The sequence below is a fragment of the Galleria mellonella genome, unplaced genomic scaffold, assembly GCF_026898425.1.
Source record: "Galleria mellonella isolate WM207_F2 unplaced genomic scaffold, CSIRO_AGI_GalMel_v1 utg64, whole genome shotgun sequence".
Classification (NCBI taxonomy): Eukaryota; Metazoa; Arthropoda; class Insecta; order Lepidoptera; family Pyralidae; genus Galleria; species Galleria mellonella.
The window spans coordinates 2143217-2168894 of NW_026442133.1; the positions used below are offsets into that span (position 1 = coordinate 2143217).

Here is a 25678-nt window from a genome sequence, read left to right on the forward strand (position 1 = left end):
ACACACCAATACCACAAAATACTTCTTTGATATTACATGCTCCAGAGATCGCATCTAAGTTTATTATGAAACATATTATTTTTCTTATATAGTTACTGAACTAACAAAATGTTGATTTTCTATAGTGCTCTTTCGTGACACTAACTAATGAATAAGAACTAAGTTCTTATTAACATAATCCTTCTTTCTTAAATTTTTGTATAATAAACATTTTCTTTCTTTTCTCACATTTTCGCATGGCATTTATATACATGTATTTTTTCCACTTTACTTTTTTATATTAATAATATTTAAATTAATGTAATTTTGCAACTATGTATCTATCTACTATGTATCTATTCTTGTAACATCGAAGAAATATTTCTACTTCCAAGTCTCGCGTTCTTTGTAAATTATATTTAATATGTGTATTAAAATGTATGAGTATATCTACAATTTCGTTCATACTATGAGACAAATGAAATATTACAGGTAGCTATAAAATACTTAAGTACCTATGTATTGACAATTTTAAAAACAGAAAAAATAAATATTAAGTACGTGATTACTTGTGTATTAAAAGCTCATAGAAAATAATATTTTACAGTATGAAATTGTTATTAGAAACTGTATTCTAAAGGATAATAGTTAGAGAATTAGAATAGTTGATGAAGTGCTTAAAAAAATTATAAAAGAATAAATTAATTAAATATTTGTAATTCATTGGGTTAATTTAAATCGAAGGAAGAACACGATTTTAATAGATATAGGTAGCATTGTCATACCTATATGTATAATATATATTATTACTACTATTGAAACTAAATCATTAGTACTAAATCACTATTATCTATTTATCAAGATCCATTAATAAAATTATTTATGTATGTATTTTTATAATAAAAATAATTGGACAAAAATAATAATAAGAGGCAATACTGTGAGATTAGCATCGATTTAAGTCATTACTGACGTTCACTTTTACATTGATAATTCGTATTGAAAATTTAGCTGCGTCACTAGCGGATGTTTTCGGAAATTTTTCTTTCCATACATACCTATTCATTAACGTAAATATGATCGTAAAATAAATCCTTGTACAACTCGCACTCATTTTGACAGATAAAACATGTTTAAATAAAATCAAATTAGAATGTCAGTTATTACAGTATATTTATCAATATATTTGAAGACTTTTTTAAAAAAGCCTTCGAAAAATTTACTTAATAAAGTTAAAAAAAATATTTTATTACCTATTGAGAGCAATATGCATAATTAACTGTCAGTTACGATTTATTTTGTTCTCTTTCTTCTACAATACAATATTTTAGAATTATAATAAGCGTGTATTGTGTACAAACTCATTAGTTGTGGAAGAATTTAGTAACTAATAGTAGGTAATTATTATAGTTTTTGAAGTTTACAATCTGTACTTCAAGTAGAATGGAAATAAAATTCTTCAGAACTAGTTTCGGTAGTCCGGAATTTTTGAACTTGAAGTTGTACTAATTTTCGAATAGCTAAATAGGCTCTTACACAATACGCTACTAATCATAACATTTCACGTCACTTCAACCTGATTAAATTACTTTCTTACATAAAACTAGTTTTAGTAAAAAATTGTGCGATGTATGAGTATATGAGTAGTGAACCAATCATATTCTAGTTTTGCAATGAAAATTAGGATGCAATCATATACGTATACTAGTATGTATATGATCATTTGGCATATGAATTTATCTAAACAAAATTGTGATATTCTACTTTCATGAAATTATGATTGCAGTACTTCCGAATACTTATCTAAAGTTGTATCTAAATATAATCGTATCTTATACATAATGTGTCTTAAATATGTCATGTACCTTATTGAAATTCGTATCTGGGTTTATTAAACTATATTTGGTACCACAATACTTAAAACTGTAGCAGGTACCTACAAGCTCTACTTAATTTGGGACTAGACAACGCTGCGTAATTTGTCCAATTGTATTTATATGTATTCATTTCAATATATTTGAGTATTCCGGTTTCAACAAAATTGACTTTTTTATAATAGTTTTGTCTCAAATAGGTACATTTTAGTTGCAGTTTTTATAAAAATCAAAAGTCTCGAAAGTAGGTTAGTTATAGCAAATTTAGTTAACTTTATCAATATGATCGCAAACACTGATAAGATAATTGATCAATCTAACTGTTCTCAACCTCATTTACATAATTATGTTCGAAGTACATATATTAAACTACATATAAAAATAATATATTAAACATTAATGACTAGGATTCAATACTATATTACAAATGACTAGATCCACTCATCCGTTGAAGCAATGACTAGAATATATTATATTTCTAATTTCTAATGGACCCTTTGCACATTGAGCAAAGATAACAAATATTTATTTTTTAAGAAAATTACAAAACTCCCTAAACATGCGTTATGCTTTGAACCAAGTGTAAAGAGGTCCTAAAATTATAATGTAAGTAAAGCGACATTATAGGATTCTATTAAACTTTCTTAGATAATTTCTTTCATTATTTCTACTCTATATATACATTTATACAATGGGTTTTTCTAGCTGCACTAATCTAATGTCTTACCTATATCTACAAATATTTAAGTGAGAGATTGTTTTATTGCAGTTATAAAGTCTCAACGTAGACATTACGTTGTGGATTTTATAACTAATAAAACATGTCATGTAGTTATCTACAACATATTACCGTCATGCTGCATAGGCTGATATTTTATTGAAAATATAGATAACTAACTTTTACATCCCGAGTTTAGAACTGTTATGCAACGATGATGAAAATGCCACATCTCAAGTATCTACAGTATGTAAGCAATATGTTTTGTTTATTACAAAGTTCTTTCATCTCATTTTATCTTTTTAGGATTTTATTAAACTAATAGTGTTTCCCTTGAGTTTAAAGTGCATCGATACAAAATATCATCATATCAGTTAAACCTTGAAATTTAAGCAAAAAAGAAAGAGCAACTTTCTCAATTAATAAGTTTTGCGAAAGAAATAAAAATCGACACCTAAAAATAATGATTGGACAAATATAAATTAAAACATCGAGTAGGATAATTATATAATAGATGAAATAAATTCTGTCATGAACTAAACTAAATTATATTTAGGTATCTAAATGCTGCTATCAATTAAATACAATGTTTTGTTTCTTTTTTGATAATGTAACACAAACATGTGAAGCATTTTAGGTAGGTGCCTACTATTAATCAATTTTAAAACTTATTAACGATATATATGTGGCTTATATTAATTAAAAAAATTAGAATTGTAATGTTTAAATTGGTACATACTGATTGTAAAATTGATTTGATTGCTTTTATAAAGCGCTGCTTCTTTTTACAATCGCTTAAGAATGTTTTGGTAAAAATGCAAAGTAAATAGATGAAATTATCTCTCTGAACTACTTCAGATTTCATTCCATTCTTAGTTAGAGCCGTCAATATATCCAGCCTCATTATAGTAATTTTTAGGGCATTCTGAATTAGTAAGTTAATAGAAACTTTATAAACTCAAAAATACTCATGTAGTTGTGAGTTTCAATGTAGTAGATAGTTTATTAGCTATCTAAGGAATTCAAAAGAAGAAAGTAAGCTACTGCCTGAATTACATTTCAAAATAATATTTTCTCGGTGAAATATGAGCAACTTCGTGGTCTTCAACCTGAGACTAGTATTATAAGTCGTAATAAATATTTATTTATTATATTTAATTGTAATTTTATATATTTATTATTCTTCTCTATAGATTGAGAACACTTGCACTTTTGCAGAGATTTTGTCATATTCATTTTATGCCCTAACCGATTTCATCGATATTCTCATTCTATAGATGAATACAAATTCTATCAAGTGCCAACAAAACTGGCATTTACATGCTAAATAAAATAATTAAATTTTGCACCCACGATCCTACTGATTATGTTTATAATCTTGTATATTAAATCTTTTAGATTCTTAGTATCTTTGTCACAATTGGTTTCCAAAATTTAAAAAGCTATTTGGAATCCATTATAGGGCACACATGTAGATCAGACACATAGATAATTATTTCAAAATTATAGAACAGAGAGCACATCATAGACACCAGCAACTACTATGATCTCTCAATCAGTAGAACTGTGGGCACAGATATTAATAAATTATGCTTATATTATTATTATTTAGATCGTTACCCTTGTCACATTTCGTTTCAAAACTTCAACATGATAGTGTCGTCTTGAAAGACGCCCTTACCGCAGGCATCTGTGTGGAATGCGCTTATGGGCGTAGGCGTGGCTCAGGTGCACAGTCCAGAATTGTCTACTAGAGATCGTGCCAACACATCAGCGGCTGCTATATCACTCACTTTACCTTCGAAGTGTCCTCTTACATGGAACATGAACTCCGCCTTGCCGGCGAACTCCTGTCTGCACATGAGACATAGATGATGCGCGTGTGTGTGCTGTCTCTCCGGGGCGTAGTGTGTGTGACCGTGGGTGAAGTATGCCCCTCCGCCGCCGCCACCTCCCCCTTCGTTGACGACAGCAGCGGTGGACACTGATGCGGTAGCGATGCCATGCCCATTTAGTATTTGTTGATTTTGATTGTGGTGATGTAACAACTGTAGTTTCTCCTGATTCGATAGATGGACCTTCTCTTGTTGCTGTAAATAATTAAAGGTGATTTAAGTTCTATTATAAAATACTAGCGACCTGCCCCGGCTTTGTATAGTACATTAATGTGTCTCTCATTGTATTTATTTTTTATTGGGCTAACTTAAATGTCGCAATGTAGTGCTTAGATATGTTTTTGCTCACAGCTGAAAGCTCCTGATCCTGGGGTGGCCATTAAACAATTTTGACACTGGCAGCACTCACCTGATGTTGCGTCGCCTGCTGCATCTTGTCTTGAAGCAATTTATTGTCAGGTAGATGCGATTTAGCGTGTGCACTCCACTCGTCTCTTGTAGCGAACAATCGCCCGCATAGTTCACATGACCATGACACCACCATGCCAGCGGTGGCGGCCGCTACAGCAGCCGATGCAGCGCTCGTGTGGACCAGGTTTGTGTTCTTAAATCATACAGGAAAACTGTATGTTAAATTCACTTCTATGTTTTAGTTAAAAACGTACCAACCAGAAATCTAGTGATCCATTGTTCTCCTTGGGACTTCGAGTGGGTTTTTTTTTTCAAAATAAACACGTTGTTTATTTTATACGAAATGTTTCAAATTTATTTTCATATTAACTAATAATAATTAATTATTATTAACAGACACCTTCTTAGAAAAAAATATTCAGTTTTATAAATTCTTACACTAGGTTTCTGATTAGGTACGGTTAGGAAGTAAACTGCTAACGATGAATATCGATAGATGAATGTTTTTAAAGAAGAAAAATAAATTAGGATATACCTACTTTGGTATCGGAAGATAAAATTTAATCTAATGTGATAAATTAATAAATAGAACCGATCGTAGTTTAGTAGCTCGTAATTCACAAAACCATATAGGAAGAAAAACGAATATGAAATGTAAAAAGATAATAATTCTTCATTGGATCTCAAATGGAATAAACGGCTAAAGAAACCGTTATATTCATAAAAACTAAAACCTCTAACAAATCTATTTTAACTATTACACTGTTTTGTCACTTTAAAAAAAATTATAAATAAAAATAATTAAAAAAATAATTAAATAATTCTAAATTTTAATATTTTCTAAATTAGGTATTTAACTCAGAAGAAACACACAACATTTTGGTATTGCAGGCTACGGTAACCGCTTACCATCAGGTGGGCCGTATGCTTGTTTGCCACCTCAGTGGTATAAAAAAAACAACAGTTTAATATCTAAAATAGGTTTATGAAAGGTTTGACGTTTTTATGAATAAGGGAGTTAGTATCTTTGCTCTTCGAAAAACCTTACCAAAAAAATGAGCTTAAGAAAATGACACAATAGTCACTACGTTACAAATGAGAAACACGACGACGACACTACACGACCATGCCATAAATTCTCAGTGGAATTACCGTAAAGCTGTGTCCAGGTACCTGGCACACCTGGATCGGCTGTTGGTGAGAATGTTGTTGTTGTTGTTGCTGCTGTTGTTGTTGCTGAGCAGCGGCTGCTATTTCAGCCTGGCTCGGTTTTGTATCCTCCTGCTTTGTTAGTTGTGGCTTTACATCGTCCAGTTTTAACGCTGAAAATGATGGGTTGTCATCAAGATCTGAAACATGCGCTTTGTTACATCTTGATGTCTGGTAAATTAATAATGTCATATAGAGAGAATGTTTATAATAAAAAAATCTTCACATGTGGTTATTTGTATTGTGGTTGTTTATGTTTCAATAAAAAAAAAAAAACTTTATTAAATAGTCCAATTTTAGAAGTTTATAAACATTGGCGTTGCTAGGATTTATCTTAAACGGCACAGTAATTCAGCTGATTAATCATCTCAAGTTTTCGATTTCAATAAACCTGATGAGAAAACTATAAACTTTTTTTGGAAAAAGATTAATTCGTTTTTTCTCGGAAATCTTTCCAAAAAAATTATCAATATTCTAAGGCATCTTTTTGATGAATGTAAGGTCGCATTGCTCTTTAGCTACACCAATGGTAACTTTTATTTCAAATTTATATTTTTAGATTAGACACTTGTCAATAATTGTTATAAAAAATTTATTAAAATAAAAATATTAAATCAGTCAGTGAAGCTGACTGAAAAAAAACGACACTGGCTTTGGTATGCTATCAAAGGTACGTGTTCAAACTCTGTCCGATTATACAGTATTAGCGTATGATTTTCACATTTTAATAATATTTCTATAAAAGATTCACAGCTTAATCCAACTACGAATGGGAACATAGATAATATGTAACACTCACGTGGTATTGATATAGTGCGTTTCCCTAGTGGCGCGATATTAGAAGGGGTGATGTGTTTTAATTTGTTCATGTGGAGTACGAGCTTATCTCGACGGGCGAATGCTTTATTGCATACCTCGCACACGTAGGGCTTTTCTCCTGTATAAATAAAATGTAATATTAATATTGACTATGTTGTATATTAGGTACTTACAAGTAAATATTTGTAATGCAACTGCAAACATTTGTATGTAATTTTTTACTAGCTGGAGACTGTACAAAAGTCGTTTGCTTGGGTACCTCTGTCCCATTCGTGTTACTGCTGTGAAGCAGTTGTTTTCATGGTTGTGTTTCGGTTTGAAGGGTGGAATATGACAGTAAATTTACAGGGTACCGAGGCATAACGCCTTCGTTCTCAGGAGTCACAACGCAGAGGGGTATCACGGACGAAACAGTATACTCTGTTATGTTCATGGTATTGTTCATGTCCATTTTCATTAGGTGACCCGTCATTTTGTTTACTATTCTAAGTTGCAAAAAAAAATTAATGCAATATTTGATTCTGATACAGACATTCAGAGTGGAAAATAAGTTTATATGTCTTACAGCTCAGAAGATATTTGATATATCTAGTGCTTATTTGTTCAACTACGAAGCAAAAATATTATGTTCCGTTCCGTCACACTTTATTATCAGCATCAGAATATTGTAAGCGGCAAATAGAGGAATAGCAACGATCACTACAAGAGAATGAATATTCGGAATAAAATCTCGTGGCAATCGTAGGCTATATCTTGATTTTTTGAGACAGGTAGGTTACCTTTTTACATAAAAATGTCATATGACGTGAGATTAAGGGTTACTAAGGTAAAGTATACTAAGGTTTCTTCAGGATCGGCAACGCGAACGTGACACCCCCGGTGTTGCAGGCCTCCATAGACTACAGTGACCGTTTACCATCAGACAGGTTTTATGCTTGTTTGCCACCATTGTGGTATAAAATAATATAACAAAAAAGTATGACAAATGGTAATACGAACAAATGGTTACGATAAAGTTTTATTGGGATTGAAGGTTATAAATACATAAAAACATCAGCACTACCCACCTGTATGTATCCTCATGTGTATAGTTAATTTGTCTTTCCTTGCTAAACCTTTCCCACAAACAGTGCATTCAAAAGCTTTGCTTCCTGAAACAATGTTATTTTCAATTAAAATGTAATTGTTTTGCGCAAAAGAGAAAAAAATTCAATTGTAGCAAAACGAGTTATTTTGATTTTAAACTAAACTACTACATCGATTTTGTTAAAAAATTAATCTTTTGACAAAAGTAAAGAATTTTTCAAATCGGTTTAGTACTGACGGTGTTATGAGGTAATAAACATAAAATGAATTTACCCAAATTAAGAATCTCCTTTTTGAAGTCGTTTGAAAAGACGAATTATATAATTATCCACAGTTATGTTTTATTTGGAAATATATGAACTGTTTTAATATTATGATCGTCTCTAACAAGTTTTATCGACTTGTCATTTTCAAATATATAAATTTACTACGGGGTTTTTAGAGACTGTTTGGAATAGATGAATTCAAAATTCACTAAACTCCATCTAATATTTTAAATTAAGATTTTTTCTATAAGAAAAAGCGATTGCAAACGTAATAAACATAATACTAAATAGATAAGGAGTAACTGATAAGGAGTAATGATATCGTGTGACGCAAATCGAATTTATAACCTTTCTTTTTGATGCCGGAAAACAATATTTTCTATTCATTCATTTATTTTAAGGTTATTTGGTAAAGATATTTTAGCCGCCATTTGTGCTTTGATGCGGACTGTAATGAATATTTTTGAATTACTAATTAACCGATGCAATATAGAGTAAATAAATAAATTAATGAATATGTATTTTATACCTTCGTTAGTTGAACTCGTCGGTTTAATAGCCGGATGTTTTCTCACCGCTGTGCCTTGCAATGCTTTAAGCCTGGTTCCAGGATGCATGGAACCACCTTCGGCGTATGGTTCCGTGAATGGAATCAAATTTGGTCTCGGAATATTATTGGTTACTTCCGGTGACCTAATAACAATGAATTTATTATCTTCATGGCCTTTCTTTTATCAGTTTGATTGCTTTCTGATATTTTTGTATGTAAAATGGATTAGAGAATTTACTTATATGTGATAAGTTTGTTTTGATGTCTCATAAAGATAAAAAAATACGCATATACTTAATTTTTGGCATTAGACTATTATTACTATTATATGTAGTTATTTATAACTACTTTTAAACAAAGGATATTGTTAAAACTTATGCACATTTTTAATAATTTTTAATTTCTGTGCATGTAGTGCAGTTAAATTGATGCAAAAAAAAACAAGAAATGGGTTTGTTAGAAACTTGGTTCATTTTTATTCTGTATTATTTTCATTACCAAAAAAATAATATAAAATTTGTAAATATACATTTATAATTCTATTTATTAAATTCTTAGATATTTGATTATTTCATAAAATAGTATGTACTGGTAATATACATTTTAAAGTAGACGATATTTTTTAGATCTATATTTTAAAAAATATTATATATTATTATATTTAATTAAACATAGTACTAAGTATATACTTACCAATTACCAAGGCTTTGTAATACCCGTACTCCTCCTTCGAATCCCATGCCGACATCATCAGGTACGGTGAACGTGCTGTCTGGTCCGCCTGTACTGGAGCTCACTTGAGGTACCTTGATGGGTGAATTGATAGTCGCATAATGGTGTTGCGTAGAGCTAACTGTTGGTGGCGATGGATGGCCGGGGTGAGCATTGCCGGTTTGCGCCTGTTGTTTGTAAATAGCAATCTAAGTTTTTGTTCCAAAAAATAAATTTCAGTTATGACAACATTAATATAGGACTAAAAAGAAATAAACTTTATCAATTGTGAAAGGAATTATTGATATAAATTTAGATTTTACGATTTAAACACAAATGTATAGACGACTTAAGAATTATTTTCTCTTTTTGAAGTCAATCAAATACTAGGTGTATTCTGCAAAGATTCCTCGTGAATTAGGAAACAAGTATTAGAATTAATATTACATACACATTTACAGATATTTCTTTAATATTTAGAATTTTTTAAATACCTATGGTTTATACGTATATCAAAAGTAATTCAAACCTGTTCAGTTAATTAAACGTAACTAAGTCATGTTCATCATCAGAACAGACAATATCAACATATTAGTAATGCCAACTTTAATTTTCATAAATAATATTAAAATATCCTATAAATATTAAGATTTTTTATTTTTTTCTTGAGTTAACTAAGTGTTAACGTGATAGCATAAATAAATGCCACAAAATAGTAATTCTAATCCAAGGCCAGGTAATTTAACACGTAATTTGCAACTAGGGGTAGAATCCTGAATACACAGACTCGAACCGATTCAGAGAAGTTCTGTTTCTATTCGCAAAATGACGCATTCGAAAATCCAATCTATACAAAGTAACTCGCATAAAAACAATTTTAAAAAATCTAATCGATTAAAACTGCTCATCAGTACTTCTTGTATTTAAGTGTATTTTGTTAATGTTGTTGATGCTATTATTTAAAATTTAAATTATGGAACACAAATTTGATTTAGGAATCAATTCAGATTACTTACTTGCATTTCTTGATGATGTCTGTTATTTGAGTTGATATTTTGTTGTTGTTGATGTTGCTGCTGTTGCTGCTGCTGCTGCTGTTGTTGTTGTTGCTGCTGCTGCTGTTGTTGTTGTTGTTGCTGCTGCTGCTGCTGCTGTTGTTGCTGTTGTTGTTGCTGTTGCTGCTGTTGTTGTTGTTGCTGCTGCTGTTGTTGTTGCTCACGGCGAGCCGCAGCCGCTGCCTGAGCCATGTGTTGTTGTACAGCTACATGCGCTTCCAGGTAGGCAGTTTTTTGTGCCTCCGTCATTTTATCCATGTTCACCGTTCCATCCTGTAAATTAGAATTTACATTTACTTATGTTGTATATGTGATGTATATTAGGCATATATAGGTATTTTGGTTTTATTCCATCGTGACACGTATTTATGTTTGTATGAATAATAATAATAATAAAACTTTATTAACAAATACAGGGTTGCACTGTTACATATTTTTTGTCCTAGCTTATAAATTAGGGTAACCTGTGCCTTGTACTTTTTTTATCTATATTTAATTTCTATTTTTGATTAAGATATATCTATTTAATTTTATAAACTATTGTCAGATACTATCATATATTTGACAATAAGTCATATTACTATAAAGAAGGAAAATTCGAAATGAAATGCTATACTAAACCAGAAATATAGAGTGATTTTAGCCTACTGTTATGGTAATAGTAGACTAAGATCCCTCACTTATAAGAGTTCTCTGCACTGACGTTACATTACTGGGTAATTGTCAATATCAGTGCCCAGTAATAAGACGTCAATTGTACAGTATGATAGTATGACAATGTGTATGATTACTGTTTAAAATATTTTCGTAAAATACTTAGTACGTAAGTCCCTTCGTTCCGTAAAGAAAGTATGAAACAACTTTTTTCGTTTCTGTAATTGCATAAGCATATCCCGTCAAGTAAGGGCGGAATTACATCGCCTTCAATGAGTGTCTTTGATGCGACCGGAGGGCTTGAGGGAGGGTCGCGCGAGGGTGGCCACCCCCGACAGTGCATTCACCCCGGAGAAAGTGAGAGCCCCCTTGGTCCCGACTTTCATTCCGCGACACGTAGACACCCTATGCTTAATTGCTCAAAATCGGCAGGCGGTGGGTTCAATGAACCCCGTGTCCGTCGTAGGGAAACGGACATTTCCAAATCAGATTTCCCTATAAGTATTGTTTGGGAAAGGTCAACGACTGGTACTTACGATTTGGGGGAATTTTAGTTATTTTTCCGTTTATATTTTTTTTTTCAAATCTTACTATACAGCTATCAAATGACAGAGCATATCATGCCCAAATATTTTCAAAATTTATGTTTATTATATATTAAATCACTGAATTATTATTTTTCAGGTTCGTTTTTATGACATTGTCGTTAATTAATTTAAATAATTAATTTAATTATGAAAACATCGTTATTTTAAAAAAAACAAAAATAGTATGCGATTATCATAGTTGTATATTTTTCGATTAAAAAGAATTATTGTTTGAAAATTGGTTTTTAATTGGAGATAATATCGTGTTACTATATAAAAATTCTGCAGTCAAATCTCCTCTTTTTGTAATTGACAAAAACTATCGCTCTTAATACTTACTATTTCAAATAAACGACCAAAAGTAACTTGCCTGAAATATCTATTATATGTGGCATGTCAAGCAGATAAGTTACTTTAAAGACAATTAAAAAATTGTTATTAATCGCACATTATAAAAAAAAAAAAACTTGGCAAGAAATCGGCAAGAATATACTATACGAATAATCTACTAATAATTCTTGTTCGTTACTGTGTTTTGAAATTTTTTTTAAGTCGATTTTTCGTTCATGTAAATACTTTGTAAATTAATTGTGTTTATTTTTGAAATATTGAACAACTAATTTAAAACATGTTATTTGAATTTATTCACCAGTACCATCATCCTGCGTATTACGTGTCTTACATCGTATCGGCATTTCAAATGCTTGGTATAACACTCTCATTTCCCTTTGCCATTGTTAGGGGACAAAGATAAGGGACATAATAGAACGGGGAAATCCTCGGAGGGGTCTTATCATGCACTGATTAAAAACAAACTCACCTAAACTGGGGTTTGCATAAGTTGGGGTAACAATAATAGGGTAAAAATGTATATTGACGCCACATAAGCAGTTTAAGATGTAGAAACAAAATGTAGAAACAAGATTGTTTCTAAATTTGTGATAAAATAAAATTGGGAGTAAACGTTATTCATTAAAAAAAAATCATTATTAAAAGAAATATCGTAATATTAAAACAAAATTAATGATGTTACACAAAAAAAAAATCAATTCACTTGAGAACATCTTTGTTTTTGAGACCGGTAAAAATTATGTATTTTAAAAGTAAAATTAAATTAATATCTTTACTTTGTACATTCCCGCCATTTAATAACGAGTATCCCGGAGGACATAATTAATACATGCTCATTCAGCAGGCACAATGAATTTCAGTAAAAACTGGGGTATCTAATTATAAAATAAATATCTTGTTAATAAATTGTTTCAAATAAACGAATGTTAGCGCAGATAATAAGATTTTATACTCGTAGTTATATGGCGATTTTGCGACATATTTGGCAATGTTGAAGAAATATATATATAGACTTGTATGAGATATAATTTGTATCAAAGTCTGATAAACCGTATCTCTACATCTGGTATTAATTTAATGTAAAAAAAAATATCCAAGAACAACATATATTTATTTAATAAACTGCTCAAACTTACGCCAAGATCCCACAGTTGATTATAATAAGAATTCAATAACATCTTTTTCTTAATTTCACCGTTATTATCCGTATTTTAATCACTTTGAAACATCATTATAAGAGTTCTTATGGTTGTTATATTTTTTAATTAGAAATCACAAAAACTTTATTCACGTTACTAGGCGCACATAACTCGAGAAGAGATGAACGCAGAGTCAAGGGCAACGCACGTCTTAAGGCGGGTAGGCGTTTACCCGCTGGCGGCCCTATGCACTCAGTGCAAGCCAACCGCCGAGTCGCCTCAAGTCCTTTGCATCGATCGCACTTTTTCCTAACGCACCTGAATAGGCAATGGGGTGGAAGGAGGAAGTTGTATTAGGGAAATAATTTTATTGTTGTACTTATTTAGTATTCTAATGCGCATGTCTAAATGTAGAAATTAATTTTCCAGAAAATAAATTTTAGAATAATAAAATATTGTATAAATAAACTTGGATATTAAGTAGCGCCATTGAGATAAAGTGAGCAGAGATTATTCCGTAGATATGAGACATAATACCTAAATGTATTTTAATAAAGCATAGAAAACGCCCAGACTGACACAAGAAAATACGTTTATGAATACAATAAATATTATTTTGCTAGGTTCGAATCCATTTACTTAGAGTACAGGATATATTATATACTGATTCATATGGAAGAAGAAGAAGAAGAAGAAAAATATTTTATTCAGTGCAATGTAAAAAATACAATATAAACAACAAACGAGAAAAAAAAATGAGCAAATAAAATGTACATATAATTAAACTTAATTTACCATAATTAAAAATAAACATAAAATAATCATTTTTACATCCAAAAATGCACTGAAATGGCTCCACTCAGCTTTAATGTATGTCCTAGGTGAACATACAGCTGGTTTTCAGTGGCACCAAAAATATATATATAAAAGGGGGGGAGAGAGAGGGCACTATTTATAATATTCATGATAATAATTAAAACAAAATTACAACTAATAAATACAAACCAATTACATATACTAGAAAGAACAAAATAGAATAAAATAACATTAATAAATATAAACATTAAACATATATATACAACTACTTTGCCGTAAGATTTATAGGTTAAATAGTACATAGATAATTCTTGTATAGTTTTTTAAAGGTGAATAATGATTTGGCGTTCCTAACTGGCGGTGGAAGATTGTTCCAGCATTTCGTAGCAGCGTATATGGGTAAAATTACGGGATACAGCTACTCATAAAACGGCTAAAGTAAGTATTACACAGAGGAAATATTTGATTTTTTTGCTGATAAATTCGAAAAATACTTAAATTAAAAAAATAATCTATAGAATGTTATATTGGGGCCGATTCTGAGGCGTCATTGCTCTACATCTATCTAATAATATAAAGTAATTTGTTAATTTCCCGAAGTTACTATTTTATGCATCATCATAAACCAAAAATCGGTTGAAAATTATAATAATTGTAACTTAAATCTGTCAGAGAATTAGTTTATATTGGTCCTTATTATAAAGATTTTGAAGTGATATCAAATTGATATTTTAATTTTAGAGATAGTTTTAGATAATGGCGCTAAATAAGGCACTTCAGAATCGACCCTATTAACAGCGAGTAACAAGGACTATATTTTAATTAAAAAAATATATACGAACCCTGATCGGGCTGTTAGTATAATAATTAGATTATTATATTTTATTATAATTGGCCGAATTAATAAGGAGATTTGTAGATAAACTTGATCCCTCTCTTGTATAAAGACGCATAGATTCTACCCGTCATCGTTTCTACGCCGCAGAACGTAGAGGCCGTCTCTTAGTTGGTCTGTCATGTTTATGATTAACTTCTGCGTAGGTAAAATATGCTTAGGGCTCTAGGTGGTGTAGACATATACTAAAAATGATTTTTTTCACAATTTCCACAGGAACAAACAAACAAAAGTATTTTGATTGATTTTATCTTGTAAATTAATTAAAACCAGCCAAAATTTTGTACCCCGTTTTCAATAAAAACCTTTTCTTTTACCTATGGAATAGGACAAATATTTTCACTTCTATAAATATAAAAATAATAGCTCTACGTGGGACCTTGCACGTTTTACGACAAGCGAGTTCCGAAACACGGACTCATTATTTGGAAGTCTGTTTCGTTTTACGCTGAATCGAATTAAATTTGCTATGGGTGTTATATATAACATTACGGTACTTAAATAAATGTATAAATAGGCTAAAAATTTGACGTGAATAAAGTTGTAGGTGAAAGCGTATAAACTTTATCTATTTGGTCAGTAATAGTCAGCGGAATTTAAGGACCTTACAATAGAAAAGGGGACTTTTCCCCCGTACAAATCATCTTTATATTTGTCTCGCTTCGCAAGTATTTAAGTTCGGAGAGAGAGATAATTCGGCGTAAATTTTAGCCTAATCATAATAAAACCCCTACATTTAACGCTCATGTGTACAGAAAGTACATACCTACACGGCTTACAGAAAGGATTTTTTTTTTCCGTAAATACAAAGTTTATCGGTTGCACAGGTTTTAATTGGAATTTAGGATTATATTAATTAAATTATTGATAGCATGATATAATAAATAGTTATGAAAAATTAAGCTGTAACAATGACAGTGAATTAATAAAAGTTTTTTTTTTTCAAAGTTTTTATTATGTGTTTATTATTTTGTGGCTCTATTGACATATAATTATTTTTGTAGTAATTAGTAAAATACTTTTTATGTTACTCCTGGCAGCTGTTTAGCTCAGCCATCAGTTCATGCGACGTGGGGAAGGTTTCAGTGCAAGTGGTGCTTTAGCGGGGTCGTTTCGTCCCCCGCGTGGGGGCGGGAGGCCGTAGTAGGAACATCCTTCACCTCCGAGCTAGGTCAGGGTTAACAGTACTGGGGGTACTGTGTACCGGGGGTGACGGTGAGCCACCTTCGACCTTGGATGCGTGTGCTAATGTGACGTTGCACCGAGCTAGCTTTACAAATGATGCGCTCATACGTCTATATGTAATGTGATTCGAGCTATTGAAAATCTCTTTGTATTTTAAACTTTCTTATAAAGGCATTACAATACGAAATCTGAAAAACGAACTTTATCTTTCAGATTTCGTTTTAAAAAGGTAGCTATTCAATTATTTTTAATTAGAAAACGAAGAAATATATGTCGCGGCTTATGTTTTATTTTTATGTACATAGTCGTATACCAATTTCGTCGAGATTTTTTTATCTAGATGAAGCGAGTAACATTTTCGCTATTTGCTAAATCATTTTACGTGTATGTTAATACTGTAACATATTATGTATACAGAGTTCATAAAATCAATTATCATGCCACGATGGAAGATTTCCGTACTCGAAAATTAAACGAGCGTCATAAAAACAAGCGGTCTGCGGACATGCGTAGCTAATATCCCGATTCCAATAGCCGTATTGCGCATCCTGAATCGATGACAACCTTATAACTCAAGCATTAAGGCAAATAATTCATTATCCAGACGCGCCGCCGTTTGAAGATGAAATATAAACGTTCGACATTAACTCGTGATCCGTTTTTCTTGGGTTCGAAATCGTGTGAACGGTGCTATTGTATTTGAATGTTGTTGTTTAGTGTTTTCAACTTTATAATGACGAAGTAAGGTTGAGATTCGTATGTGGATAGTGTGGGTGGTGGGTGGTAGTGAGTGGGTCGATATGTTCCAGGCGCGCAACGATCAATAGAGGAGAGGGGAGACTTTGTGAGACACTGTGCACGGTCCGCCAAGCGGCGCCGCGTGCCGACACACTCCCATGATATATTTCATGTTTAAGTGCTTTTATTTGCTAAAATGAGGGTCTTTGATTTTAATACTCAGATTTACTGCAAGTATAATTAGTTATTTAAAACTAGTTGTCTAATGCGGCTTTGCCCGCGTAAATTAGAATAAGGAGTAGTCTTGATCTAGAGTAGGACCTATCAGTATACCAGATCTCATTCAACTCCATTCAGCCATTACAGCATGATAAAGTAATACCCACAATACCATATATACTGACACTTGCATTTGGGTGCAATATTGTTCTTTATTGTCCACAAATATAATGATAATAGCATTTAATTTTTAAAGCCATGTACAAAGGCGAGCTTATCTCTAATAAGAGATTTTTTTTCATCAAACCTTAATTAGGTATTAATGAAATAAGTGATACTTAGTAACTTGTATTTGGATTTACTAATAAAAATAATAAAAAAATAAAGCTAGTCAGGTTTAGTTAAGAAACATGGACGACATCAATTATAAAATAGTAGGTAGATATCTAAGTTTAACATTTTTATAAAGGTATCGTAGTAGGTATAGGGCAATAATTATTTAATTACTAATAGGTTATATATAAATCATAGAGCAAATTAAAAAGTTATTAATTAACAACATGAAAAAAAAGAAATATAACTACTTAACATACTGGATATTTGTAACAATTTATATACTAGGATAACGCCAAAATGTAGCCCCGCTGAGTGAATAAGACTGTGAGACGACGAGTAATGGCATACATCCATTCAAGGATTTATCAGAAGCTTGCAGTTTTCTAGTCTTAATAACGATTTAGACTCGCGATAATAGAGTCATTAGCTTTATCTACACATTATTAATTATATGAGTTTTTTTCATTAACATCATAATCATCATATCAGCCGTTTTTTTTTAATGGATAATGGAATGGTAACCCCTTCTGCGCTATCGGTATACACTGGCTGGTCACCAGTGAGGGATGATAGATGAAGATAAAGCAGGTCAGTCAGCCCATCGTGACAAATCTAACAATAAATCAATCTCGATGGTTTCTAGTGGGAACCACGAGGTTTTTTTTTTGATGGGCGAAAATGGTATGGTAACCCCTCTTGTGCTAACGGGATACGCTGGCGGAGCATCAGTGAAGGGTGATAGATGAAAATGAAAACAGGCTAGTTAGCCCATCATGATAATTTCATCAGGAATTAATCGTGATAGTTTCCAGGGGGAACCGCGAGGAGGTCGACCTGGTTGGGCATATTGCTAGCAATGGGATTCTCAGTCTCCATTACTAACAATCCCTTTCCCCCACCACGAGGAGGTTAACCTGATAAAGTATATTGCTAGCAATGGAACTACTAATCCCCATTACTAACAATCCCTTCTTGCCCCCATATCAGCCGTTATATACCCACTGCTGACGCATACGCTTCCCATATAGGTAGTCTGTCATAACGAACGGGGCCGTTCCTTATGGTAGTATCCATTTACCATTGGGAGATTTTCCCAGTAGTTGTCATGCTTGGCAGGTGGTTTAGCTTTTGGTAATGATTTAAGAGGGACGTCACATCCCATCTCATGGCCATTAAGCTCCCTTAGTCGCTTCTTACGATACTCACGGGAAAAGAAGAGATAATTCATTCTATGCCGGGACCACATGGAAGCGTTTTTTACATATTTTTATATTTATATATAATCATTATTTGTTATTAACTTTTATTCGTGATATTGTCAGCATCCACGCGACCGGATTGCGTCGATGGAATGGTAATATATATATATATATATATATATATATATATATATATATAAGTCTATATCCTTTCTCATCTTAAATACCTAAATGTCTTGTGTATTATATTATTCGTGTTTTTCGTATATCAAAACTCATAACGATAAATTTCGTAAATAATAAACAAACAAATGAACATTTAAATTATTACTAATTATTTTTGGTATTTATACTATTACTGTAGTACTGAGACAGTACCTATCTTTACAGATTAAAAATTCTTATTTGGTCAATGATTGTTCTGTTATAATATCATTGTATTGAGTATCGTTACTAAGTGACTTTAATCTATACTTATAATAAATCTGTAGAGAGATCAATTCTGTACATGAAATATATTTCCAAAATAACTATCAGCGGGTGATTAGTGATCGATACTGATGCCAAAAATGCAATCAGTAAAATTTTTGTCTGTCTGTCTGTTGTCTGTCTGTCTGTATGTTCGTTATAGAAACAAAAACTACTAGACGGATTTTAACGAAACTTGGTACAATTATTCTTCATACTCCTGGGCAGGTTATAGTATATTTTTCATCACGCTACGATCAATAGGAGCAGAGCAATGAAGGGAAATGTTAAAAATGTTCACCCGTGCGATGCCGGGACGGGCCGCTAGTCAGTAATAAATAGAAAAGTTGCCACAATCATAATCGAATGGTTATCTCACCGATTATATTTCGGTAAGCTTCACATATCTATTGATCGAGTCAAGATAACAAAATATTATCCAAGGGTATATAATTTAACATCAACTAAACAGTTACAATTTTTACATGTATTAAAATAATATATTTATTAAAAGAAGAAAAGTTTATATATTATGGATAATGGATACCAGAGAAAATGATTTTTTTTATTAGAGAATATGGTTCTTTTATTATAAAATACTTACATAAGAGTTGCATTAGGATGTATTAAGCTTTTGGTGACATATTTACTTTTAGAATCTTTTATTTTATTATTTGTATTTTTTATAAATATTTGGTTTTTAAAATGTTCTTATTTGTAATTTTCTAAATTCCGTGTCTTTATCATTTAGCATCTCATCACAGTTTATCGCTCTTTAATATAAACCTACATAGAAACCTTCAGTAAAAAATCTACAAATGACAGTTTATAAAAATAAAATTCTTAATAAGAACATCGAAGAATTGGTTTCTTTGCTTGCCTAAAGGTATGCGAATTGAGAAACAACAACAATAGAATATAGAGCAATACTAGAGTTTTTTACTAATTCTTCTCTGTTTGAACTAGTTACTAATATGCAGGTTAAAAATATTGTGTATAAGTAAAAAAAATGCTTTACGAGTATATAAATAAATTATATTTTAATTTTTAATGAAACGAAATAATCACAATGATTAGATATTAGATATTATATGAATAGATATTTATCTAAGTTGCATAAAATATATTTTATAAGTTAAATATGGATATTAGATTTGAATAAGCGTATTTCATAATACTGCAATCACAGTATATTATACTCGTTTAAGCTTTTGAACTGAAAATGTATATTTTAGATTTATATTCTCTCGTTTAACTCTGGCAAGAGTCTGCAAGCATTTATTATTCTCTTGGCAAACTTGTTTAAAATAACTAAGACATTTAACTGTTCGTTAAACTGGTGTAGAGACGAAATAGGTTATATGATTATCAAATATCGTATATTTATATAATATATATCATACAAGTAAGTTAAATGGAGACTCGGATTAATTTGGATTGATAATGGTGTTTTACATGTTTTGTTTAATACAGTATAATCTTGTATACCTAGAGATCTCGAGACTCAATCACCTTAGATCATGAACATTCATATTGAAATAATTTATATACCAGATACAACAGTAATAAAATTGCAGGCACACACTATAATAATATATGGAACTTGTTAGTTTATTATGCTTCTAACAAAACATTACAAAGGAGTAACTATTTTAATCAAATAAAAGCTCGTAACTAATAATTATAATGAATAATTAACAAATACACACACATATTTAAACACACATATAGGCGCGTGCGCGCGCGCGTTTGTACTCACACTAATATATAATATGCCACAAGGAGATTTTGTACAAAAGTCGTTTGATTGGGTACCTCTGTCCCATTCATGTTTCTACCGTGAAGCAGTTGTATTTGCATAGCTGTGTTTCGGATTGAAGGACAGTATAATATGGCTGTGAAATTACAGAGGAATAATACCTGTGTCCTCAGGAATAGCAACGCACGAGGGCGAAACAGTATACTCTGTTATGTCAATGGTACTACTAATTTTTATAGGCGACGTTTACTATCTCGATCAGGTAGGCTGTCATCTTGTTTGCCATTCTAATGGCATAAAAAAAAACATGCGCACACACGCACACGCATATTCACACAAGTCAAATTGAAAACCTCTTAATTTTGTCAATTAAAAAGATTGAAATTCAACAAACCTGAAAGTTTATAGTAGATGTGACGATCCTCATGCTCTCGGCGTAGTTTCGAAGTACAGAGTCGGTGCTGAGGCAGCTCTGGCGCCACTCGTACAGCTGTTCCAGTCGAGTGACGCATCTCTCGCAGATCTTCTTCGGTAAGAAGTCGTCCTTCGAGATCTGCTGGAGAAGAATGAAACTGGTTAGACTATCACCAGTAAGTATACGGTTTTAGGCTAATTTTCTATTCATTTATAAGGCGCATATGGAAATAGAATGGTCATCTCGTCTGCGTTGTCATGTTACTAATGAATTAGTACCCCGCCAGCGTACTTTTAATCATATTCTTACAATCATTCTTCAGAATGATTGTAAGACTGAAGTTAAATTAATTTAGATGGTTTCCAAAATCGCGAAGATGCGGATCTAATAGGATCTATTACTAATGGAGCCGTTTTGCCCCTGTTTTTAATAAAAGAAGGGGTCCTTTCCAATTATAAGGGTTGAACTGTCACAATTATTCGTACCAATTTATGTATATCCAGTTCTCGTGGTTAAATTAAAATCATGTTCATCATCATATCAATCATTAACTTTCCGCTGCTGAATATAAGCCTCTTGCCAGTAGTTACCACGCTTGGTAGGTAGGTTGGCAACCGCAGTTAGGCTTTTGGTTATATTTTAAGAGAGACTCTGCTGCCTATCCCGTGGGTGTCGTAAGAGGCGACTAAGGCAACTTAATTTAGTTCCGTTAGTTGTCTCTTACGACATCCACAAAAAAAGAAGGGATGGCCCATTATATTCCGGTACCATAAGGAAATCTAGACATAAACATCGCAAGGATATAAAAAATTACAAGAAATAAATAGTACCATCAGTCTTATTTCCGAACTGAATGTTATGCCTCTTTTTTATCAAAATTCCACTGGGTATAGAAAGTTCTCGTCGCTTGATTGATATGGTAGAATGTACCAATATCTTATTAATCACATAATATTACTATTTGGGATTAGAATGAGACGACACAGTAATCTTTTCAGATAAAAATAAAACTCTAGCTCTAATATTTAATTAAAATGTAGTAAAAATAATATTCGTATTTCAATAATTCATTTTAAATCACAATCAGAAGAAGAAATAGTTTAATTTAAAAAATCAAAATTATAAATCCATAATATAATATGTTAAGTTTTATATTTACGTAGTATATAATTTATTACTTTTAACATTTACTTAGAAGTAGGTTACAACTAAGTTGCATGTTTATTTTTAATGTAAATAATGTAATTAGAAAGATAAAGGCTCGTATTAAACGAATCACGGCCACTTTGCTTTATTTAATGTACGGACAAAGAGCCTATTGTTCTATGAATATCATGCATGTAGGTTTTGTTACAGAAATAGACCCCAACAAAAGCAAGTGACTTACATGCATATAGTTAGTATACTGTCCTTTATTATTGTTAGTATTTATCAGAGAAGTCAAGGGTTTCCGAAATGTTGCATGCATAATGTGACAGGTTATGAAAATACACGTAAATGAAATAAAACGAGGCGGATTTTTTGCACTCCTTTACAATATTTACTCTGAGACTGTGTAGTGTACTCATTGGATAGGCATGATAAAAGAGCTGTATGGTTTGAATAATTATTTAAATATTAAATAATATATTATTTTATTATTTAATAATTTAGACACTAATTTTAATGTCTAAATTATTTACCCACACTAATGTTTTATATTATTCTCCGCCTAATTACGCTTCTGTTTTTCCAAAGGTTGACTGTGAGAGAATGCTATTATAGTATTAAGGTCGTCTTTTGTATTAAACATTTTTATATAATCAATAAAGAAGAAATAAATAATAAACTTTAAAGTAGATGACGTAAAGTTTGAATTGAGTAAAGTTTTATTTAAATCAGAAACATTGCTCACATTATTTCGTGCAATAATTACGAAGTAAGACAAAGAGATTATTTATAGTGTACTCTGATTGTACGGTGCGAATATTTTATTATTTAACATTTCAAAGTCTGGCAGTGTTTTTGATACTACAATACTCTCTGCTCAGCAGGCGCTTTTATACATTTATCAAGGGATGACACGATGATGAAAGGAGCAAAATACGAGTATAATACAATTTTCAATTGACTTAAAAAAGAAGGATATTTTCAATTCTGTTGTTTTTTTTTTTTTGTTACCTTATAATTCCGTCAATTGTAAAACAATATGGAAAATATGGTTTTTATCTGAAACCATATATTTACAGATTGGGCTCATAGGAATTTAATCAAAACTGGTTATGTCACAATTGACGTCGGTTTTTTTATTGAACACGATCTTAATTTTATGATTTTTTTTTTATTTTTTGCGATAATTTAGTGGACGTGCAAAAAAGTCTAAAACCGTCTTTATATAATTGCATTTTGCTTTCTTAACCTCATAATGATAAAACCATACAATATTATAGAGTAAATAATTAATGGATAAATTATTGTATATGATTAAATTTGATTATCGATTATTGAGAAGATATAACGATGAAATTTAAATCGATATTATAATTTTTAAGAAGCAGCCTTGTTGTCCACATTGCACAATATAATTAAAAAAATGGACACTGAATTTGTACCATAGTACATTTTTTAATTTTTACTTTTGTAGTTATTACCATTATTTTGTTTGGGGTTGCACGACAAAACGTCACGTGGCCTCAAACGCCTCTGTTTCCCATGTTTTCCCGGGTAATCTCACGTTGACCCACTTCAGTGCCGTGGGCTATGGGGTCAATGATCTACGCACGGTTCTTTGCACTTTACACAAATGCAATACACAAAGACTCAATAGACAATAATTGCAATAATACATTGTACTCAACTCCTTTATTTACATTGTTGTGGTATTGGAATTGACATTTATAATATATAAAATGAAATTAATTTTTTATAGTTCTTATTTGTATTTTTATTAGAAGTTTTAATATTAAATATGATAAAAAACCATAATTTTTATTATAAATTGTATTACAGTATTGTATTAGGCTCATCAATTCAATATATGTTTTAGTAAACAAGCCATATTTTGAAGAAAAAATATTTACGTTAATTTTTGTAATCTATTTAGCAGTGTTATTAATATTTTCTTAGAATTCTAATAGTATTGGATGTGATGGTGAGAATAATGAACAATTGAAATATGATCCACTGTTATCATTATATTTCAAAGGAAGTTAAGAAACAAATCCTTCTTAATGTACATTGTTTAATTTGCTACGTAATTTTCGGTGGAGGTTAGAATTAGTAAAAGATAAAATTATAATAAATTGTGTTGATTATTATTAGGTAAAAATGTAACAATAATATAAAAAAAAAGTAGTATAAAGAGAAATGTCAAAAAAAAAAAATCAACAGGTATCGTGATTTAGGCCTCATTATCAATTCCTTGTTGTTGTCGTAGCACGAGCGCGCAGGCGTCTACGGGCTACGAAACGCGTCAGCAACCGCACACAATTATTGCAATTTTCTCAATTTCTTCTTGTTATGTTGTTATGTTTACCTTAAGATTTGCACACACTGTATTTAACACAATATAAATTAGCACTAATGAACACAAAGTTGTATTGGGGAGCTAAGATAAAGTGAGTAAGTTAAATTGAAAGACAAATGGGAGTCGATAGTTAACAAAGCACTCACCATAGTCGGCAGACACGTTCTAAGCTTGAAAAGTATCTGCCTCTGCTCCGACTCTTTGTCGAATATGTGGAGCCGAGGACCACTCTTCAAGGAGCACAGCCGACAGAGGTCGGTGAACGCCGTGAAGTTGAGGTCCTCCGGCTCAGTCATGGCGAAGCACCTGATGAGGAGGTCAAGGAGGCAAGAGTTGTCCATGTATACGGCGGTGGTTCTCGGGTGGCGGGAGACAGGGTCAACGCATGTCGCGGGTGCAACCGTCGGGGAGGCGTCGCGCCGGCACTGCGTCCGGGGGGCACTGGGGCCCGGCAGCGCGCGCCACCCGACGCCCCTGCACCCTCGCCCCCTCGCCCCCTCGCCGCGCCGCACGCAGCCCCCGTCGCCCACCGACGCCCGGGTGGCTCCAGCCGGAAAATGCGTGGTTTTCCTTGATTGCCAATGCAATTGATTATGATGTCTTTATGTATTTTCGCGTCGATATCTCACGGTAATAACTGTATATGTTAACTTAATGTCATGTATTTTTATAGGATCGATATTGTCGTACATTAAAGAGACATATTATTGACTATTAGAAGAAATCTAGTTGGTTTAGAACTTAGATTATAAGTACGCTATACTCTATGTATATAAAATTTAACGTCTTAAAAATTAATAGAAAATATATATACATATATATTAACTGCGTAGAGTACG

General features: G+C 31.8%; 1 protein-coding gene across 5 annotated transcripts; it reads right to left on the reverse strand.

Annotated features, from left to right (window-relative positions):
* Positions 1 to 1399: 1399 nt before the first annotated feature.
* LOC113512563 (uncharacterized) lies at positions 1400 to 25291 on the reverse strand. Of its 5 annotated transcripts, none has more exons than XM_052900083.1 (10): positions 24986 to 25291; positions 21314 to 21472; positions 10535 to 10846; positions 9501 to 9706; positions 8787 to 8950; positions 7973 to 8056; positions 6886 to 7023; positions 6030 to 6226; positions 4876 to 5070; positions 1400 to 4661 (listed from the first exon to the last, which is right to left on the reverse strand). In XM_052900083.1, exons 1-10 carry the CDS (start codon positions 25178 to 25180, stop codon positions 4296 to 4298), a joined length of 2016 nt encoding a protein of 671 aa, XP_052756043.1. In that variant the 5' UTR covers positions 25181 to 25291; the 3' UTR covers positions 1400 to 4295. The 5 variants fall into 5 exon arrangements, with proteins under 5 accessions (XP_052756043.1, XP_031762912.2, XP_052756044.1 ...); XM_031907052.2 differs by having other exon boundaries at positions 6030 to 6199; positions 21314 to 21475; XM_052900084.1 differs by having other exon boundaries at positions 6051 to 6226; positions 21314 to 21475.
* Between the last annotated feature and the right edge of the window lie 387 nt (positions 25292 to 25678).